Genomic DNA, 6,358 nt, shown 5'->3' with positions numbered 1-6,358 from the left:
AACCCTAGGCCTTGTTTCCAGCATTGCAATACCGTTTACGCTCACTTTTATCAGTAGTTACCTTGCTGTTTTTATATTTTCAGATTACAAAAACCTATATCTACCATCCATATTGCACTTGTATCACCATCTCTTCGCCGAACTAGTGCACATATACAATTTACCATTGTATTGGGTGTGTTGGGGACACAAGAGACTCTTTGTTATTTGGTTGCAGGGTTGTTTGAGAGAGACCATCTTCATCCTACGCCTCCCATGGATTGATAAACCTTAGGTCATCCACTTGAGGGAAATTTGCTACTGTCCTACAAACCTCTGCACTTGGAGGCCCAACAACGTCTACAAAAAGAAGGTTGTGTAGTAGACATCACAGCGCCGGATGGAAGAGGCGTGAGGTGGTGTGGCGTGCCTTCTCTCGCGTCGACGACGGCGGGTCTCGGCGGCATGGAGCAGCGGGGTCTCGCCGATGGGCGTGTGATGATGGACGAGCACAGGATGGTGGCGTTGTCTGGCGTCGTGGTGGCGTCGACGACAGCTAGACCGGGCAAGGTAGATGCAGCAGTACATCACCGAAGATGGATTGATGGCAGGTGGCTGCGGCAGCCTCATACCCGACAGGCGTCCTGGTTGAGGAGTGCGCCGGACTGGTGGGTGCCCCATACCCGCCAGGCGTCCTGATTGGGACCTCAGGTCTTAGATGTTAGGTTTGACTGCGAGGTCTGTTTGGTATTAGGCCCAGACTATCAGCATCCTTACATCAACTGGATAGGAGTAGCGACAGGTGTTGCCTAGACGGTGGTTTTAGTCTTACTGTTGTATGACTTTGTAAGGTCTTGTGTGAATAATTAATAAAGTGGCTGCATGCATCGTCCAGATGCAGAGGCCCGGGGTCCTTCTCCTTTTCTAATATATATATATATATATATATATATATATATATATATATATATATATGTTTCCAAAGATTTTCCATTGCAATATGGAGAATTGCCAACCTAAAAAGCAATTTTCTAACTTGTTTGGATTTGCCATGGTACGTTAGAATTTGTCATCCTGAGCAAATAATTTTGTGCCGCCAGCTCATAGTTCGCTTAGAGGGATGCGTGTGATCTGCTTTGAGGAGTTCGCTCGAAATATCTCCTCGGGCTGATGTCAAATTGTTAGCATTTAGGTATTTAGTTGGACCTCCTCTTACTAAGGAAGGGGGAGTGTTGTACCAATGCATGTTTTATAGAGCAGAACATGAATGTCGCCAACACAGATGATAATCCCAATTACTCCATATTTCCTACTAGGTTAAAACCAATGCAACTTTACACACCTTTTCATCCATAAACTCGGATCTTTGTTTACAACCACGGCTAGAACATGAGAAAACATCCACATGCCTTTCCTGAGATTCCTGACTAGTTTTATCTTCTACTATCTCCTAACATTTAGATATGATCACGGAGACCTCCGGTGCCGGGTCTCGTCGCCTTCGGCTATGCTACCCTCTGGCTTCCACATGACATCCTTCAGGCCATTCGAGATACTATGGTAAAACTGCACAGGACGTGAAATCATGCAACAGATTAGTCTAAAAACCAACAGCAAAATTCATCTTTTTTGAAACAGTATGAAGTTCCGAAGTAATTTCACTGCAATATCTCAGTTTGAACCTCACCTTGTGGAACTCGAGGGTATCGCCATTCGACTTGCGGAGCTCCACCATGTAGAGTGAGGGTGTCACTTCAAAAACCTGAGGTTATTACAGATGGAACCATGTCAGTCCATATACCATGCAAGAATAGTGCAAAGCAACATATAACAAGGCAAAGCGATTCTCTCAACAACAACAAAAAAAACAAGGCAAAGCGATACTATGAAATATACCTCTGTTGCAATTGCCAGCTGACCTTTCCTTCCAGGATTCTCTCCTTGCAACTTCAGCTGATTTGATTTAATTCCAGAAAATTGTCATCAGGATAATGTTCAGGTAAAATGGAAACATGCTGTAATTGTTTTTTTATCTGCTAATATAATAGGCACCTTGTAGTTGCGCTTCTGTACATTGAAGCCCATGGGTCCTGCTGCTGCTTCAATTTTCGACAATATTTCGTTTGCTGGAAGCCTCGACGCAAACCGTGTTTCACGTTTAACAGAATCCTATTTATAGCAAGATTTCAAATTAAAAGGAATCCCATGGTTATAAAAATCTTAATTCATGAACAATTTGAGATGTTGAGCATACCGTTTGCTTCTCAAATAGTGTGCCAAGATTGAGGCCCTGGGAGGTAGAGATCAACTCGAATGCATTCATCACTGCCGGCCTTTCTTCACGTCTCTCGACAACAAGTTGTGCTGGGTCCTGGATCATTACAAAAAATGTTACCAAGTCCATCCACCGCATTAGAACACATGTTGATATAACATGGTGAGGAAATACTTACCCCAGATTCATTGAAAATAGAGTTAATGTCATCCAGATTAACTTCTGCTGTCTCAAACCTAGGAGGCTGATATCCTTTCTTGAACCACTCATTGTTAATAACCTCAGCAATAGTTATTCTCTGCACAGGGCAATAACAATGACATGAGCTATCTCTCAAATATAAGCTTCGATGAAACAAAGTGACATGATACCAATGAACAGACGAACATACACTGTTAGGATTAGGATCTAGTATCTTCTTGATGAGCTTCTTTGCGCTCGTCGAGAACCAAGATGGGCAACTGAAGTCTGCTTTGTATATCTGCATGAACAAGCAGGTTATCTTTCAGGCACTTGATTATTCTGGTAACATCGAACAAGCACTTGGATCGTATTAGTAAAAGCATTTTTTCCTCACAAAAAGAGGAACTTCCTTTTGACAACAGAAAAGCAGTAAAAGTAATTCACCTTCTTGTAAAGCGCCATGAGATTTGAATCTTCGAACGGAAGGTAGCCTGCCATGAGGACAAAGAGAATCACCCCACATGACCACAGATCAGCCTTGGCTCCATCATAACCTTTGTTGTTTATAACCTGTACGCCCAAGAGAGTATTGAAAAATGAGAACAAAATATTGACTTGAATGGAGAGAATTAGACAATTAATTTAGGGTGTGGATGCAAATGAAGAACCTCGGGAGCAACATAATTGGGAGTTCCACAAGTCGTATGCAGCAGCCCATCCTCCTGCAAGATAGCAGAAAGATATGCAAAAATAATCGTCAGATTCTATCGGCTGATTCGCAAACACACTGTCAGATAAATAGCAAAACATAAAAGAAGCCAGGCCCCGCTGGAAGGAACACTGAATTTTCCATCACAGTGTTTTCTTTTATCAAGGTGGAAAATGAGAAAGCAGTCAATTTGCTTACTCTGACTTGCTGCGATAGGGCGCTGAGTCCAAAATCGGACACCTTGAGAGTACCGTTAGCATCAAGCAGAAGATTTTCAGGCTGAAACGTGGAAGAAGAAAATGGTATCAGACCACTTTTTGTTTCTTCCCATAGGACAGATGAGTAACCACCACGGCACCGGCACCGGCACGCGACGGTACCTTGAGATCACGGTGATAGACGCCTCTGCTATGGCAGTAGTCGACAGCGTTGATGAGCTGCTGGAAATATTTCCTGGCATCGTCCTCTTTGAGCCTCCCACGTGAAGCCTAGACGCACGGATCACCGCAAAATAAGCATATAGGCAGAGTGGGAAGCAAAGCATAACCCAAAATGTTGAGCAAGGTATATACTCACGATTTTGTCGAAAAGTTCGCCACCTGTGACAAGCTCCATGACTATGTATATCTTTGTCCTGCTGGCCATCACCTTTAAAAGACACGCCAATTAGAAGTGGGCATGGTCATTTACATACATAGTCAAAAGGCAAAAGATACCTAGTTTTTAACGAGAAATGAAAAGATAACCAAATATATATACATAATTTCCTCATGCGAGGAATATGAGCAAATAATTACTCCACTGTATTTTGCTTAAATGATGTTGATGATGATGATGATTTCAGGTTGCACTAGTAACTAGTCTATACCTCGTACATGCGGATGACGTTGGGGTGCCTGATGAGCTTCATGGTGGAGATCTCGCGCTTTATCTGCAGAGAAAAAGAGATGTATCAAAGGCGTGAAGAGCCAAATTTGATCACGGCCGCCAACTAAACTCTGCGCTTTCCAACGAACGCGCACGAGACGCCCGCCAAGCCTTGGTCTTGGCCTCGGCCTCGGCGGGCGCATTGAATTGAATTGGCGGTAGAACGCTATTCTGGAACGCCGTTGCTGCTGCCGGTTTCACGGACTCTCACGTCTCGGTGTTCCACCAAGTCGAACTAGCAGTACTCTTTCGTTCAATAGTTTTCACCCAAAAAAATTAGAAAAAAAAACAGCCCTATAAACCCCCCCTTTTTTAAACAATGCTTAATGATCGAGAAAGATGATCAAGGCGTCCCTTTTAGTACAACATAAATAATCTGAGCAGGCCATGGATTTGGATTGGGAAGAAAATAATAGTTTTTCTTTTTCTTTTTGGCGTTGGGTCCGAAGAAGAGGAAGAAGAAAGACAAGATGGAAGTACCTGCGCGATCATCTTGTGCTTGAGGACCTTGTCCTTGTCGAGGATCTTGATGGCGACATTCTCGCCGGTCTCGACGTTCCTGGCGAACTTGACCTTGGCGAACGTCCCTTCCCCGAGCGTCCTCCCCAGCTCGTACCTCCCCACCCGCGTCCTCCCGCCGCCACCGCCGCCGTGCGCGCTCATCTTCCCTCCCGCGCTCGAATCAACCATTCAGCCCAACACCCACCGATTAAAAGAATTACCCGATAAACAGATCTGTTCCTGCGGCTGCGGGTCGCCGGCGACTAGGACCTCTTCTTGTCGCAGGGCCTCCACTGCACGAAGAGCTCCTTGTTGTCCTCCCCTTGCTGCCGATGCCGCATGGAGTCTGGTGGTAGTTAGTTCTCAGCGAACTCGTAGAGTCGCAGGCATGGGAGTGGGATCAAGATTCAGGAAGAGAGGCAGCAGTAGTGGCGGTTAATGGCGGAACGGTAGGGGAGAGAGGAGAGGAGGGGGGATGGTGGTATGTATAGGCGGGCGGAGGCGGAGGCGGAGAAGAACGAGGGGGTGCGAGCGCGGTCCCGCCGCGTGCGTGAGTGCGTGCGTCGTGACGTCTCACGAAGGTGCGGTGCGGTGCGCCGAGCGTCGCGCGTGCGGGCGACCGGGCGAGCTTTCCTACAGCCCGCCTCTCTCTACTGTTCACTGCCGCAACTAGAGTTTGCTGCTCTGTCCGTTCAACGACTTTGCCACCATCTTCAAATACTGTCTCTATATCCTTCGGTAGTTCAATCGTAGTATTTATTTTTTCCAATGTATGTTGATGCTAGTAGGCATATTCTACAATTAATTAATGCTGCTATTTTTATATTTGTTTGACCACCCCAAATAATTTCAGTAGCAATACATTGACCCTGTTTGGATCCATAGATTAGAGTTAGTTTGGGTTAGTTTGGACTCAACTAACCCAAAAATAACTAAACAGGAGGGTTAGTTTGGGTTAGATGAATCTAACCCATCCAAAAAATCTAACCCACCCAAAAGGTGCTTATTTGGGTTAGTTCTTCACGGGACCATAAAAAACACTTTTTTCTCTCGCTCCCCCCGCAGCAGATCCCTCCCCACTTTCTCGAAGCTTCTCGTCCTCTCCCTCCCTCCCTCTTGCATCATTCGTGAAGGCGCCTCGCCGTATCCGCGCTTTATCTAACCCTGCCATCCAAACACCTATTTAGCTAGAGTTAGTTCAGGGCTAGATCAGGGTTAGAATCTAACTCTAACCTCTAACTGAGTTAGAGTATCCAAACAGGGCCATTATTACTCACCGAGTACTGGTATTTTAGAACGAATGGCCATGTATTTTACTAGTCGCAAATTATTCTCTTTCTCATGTTCGGGGTGGGCCCAGGTGAAACGAATTGCTGGGACCACATACAGAAATGACATTTTTCCTTTTGTGTGTTTTTCTTTAACTTGGGAGAGATTCCACTTGTCATTTGAAGTGTACACATGGTAAGAGCTTTGATTTACTTATTTGTCACACTCGACTTAAGGTTGGTGGCGTACTATGATGCACACTTAGTTTTATGCCTCCGTATTGTTTTCGACGTGGTGGATGATGCCATCATTTTTTTCCCCACGAGCTTGTTTGTACGCTCGATGATATCATAGAAAAGCACATAAAACAAATATATGACACATGGGTGGCTCGGCAGTGCACCATCTGTATTCCACCACTATAAATTAGCGTTGTTCCTATCCTTTGAAAATCTTGCAATATTTATGCTCTATTTTTTACTCCTCGAGGAAGTGGCCTGAGGTACACGTGTATT

The 6,358-nt window shown here is 45.0% G+C and overlaps 1 protein-coding gene across 1 annotated transcript; it reads right to left on the bottom strand.

The window, feature by feature from the left end:
- Positions 1 to 1,265: 1,265 nt before the first annotated feature.
- LOC123052860 (CBL-interacting protein kinase 23) lies at positions 1,266 to 5,045 on the bottom strand. Its single transcript, XM_044476215.1, has 14 exons — positions 4,554 to 5,045; positions 4,015 to 4,077; positions 3,723 to 3,794; positions 3,527 to 3,634; positions 3,345 to 3,425; positions 3,106 to 3,159; positions 2,882 to 3,007; positions 2,646 to 2,735; positions 2,433 to 2,552; positions 2,234 to 2,350; positions 2,032 to 2,148; positions 1,876 to 1,932; positions 1,667 to 1,741; positions 1,266 to 1,545 (listed from the first exon to the last, which is right to left on the bottom strand). The coding sequence occupies exons 1-14, from the start codon at positions 4,761 to 4,763 to the stop codon at positions 1,447 to 1,449; spliced, it is 1,389 nt and encodes a 462-aa protein (XP_044332150.1). The 5' UTR covers positions 4,764 to 5,045; the 3' UTR covers positions 1,266 to 1,446.
- Positions 5,046 to 6,358: the final 1,313 nt, after the last annotated feature.

This window comes from Triticum aestivum, chromosome 2D (assembly GCF_018294505.1).
Source record: "Triticum aestivum cultivar Chinese Spring chromosome 2D, IWGSC CS RefSeq v2.1, whole genome shotgun sequence".
Taxonomy (NCBI): domain Eukaryota; kingdom Viridiplantae; phylum Streptophyta; class Magnoliopsida; order Poales; family Poaceae; genus Triticum; species Triticum aestivum.
The sequence above is the reverse complement of the archived record's forward strand: the minus strand, read 5'-3'. Positions and strand labels throughout refer to the sequence as shown.

Excerpts from the sequence above, each read along its gene's own strand:
- LOC123052860 (XM_044476215.1), bottom strand. The coding sequence starts at position 4,763 with ATGGTTGATTCGAGCGCGGGAGGGAAGATGAGCGCGCACGGCGGCGGT. Across the intron at positions 3,160-3,344 it reads CCCTATCGCAGCAAGTCAGA|GAGGATGGGCTGCTGCATAC; the intron begins GTAAGCAAATTG and ends GCTATCTTGCAG. Across the intron at positions 2,553-2,645 it reads TAGATCCTAATCCTAACAGT|AGAATAACTATTGCTGAGGT; the intron begins GTATGTTCGTCT and ends TGCCCTGTGCAG.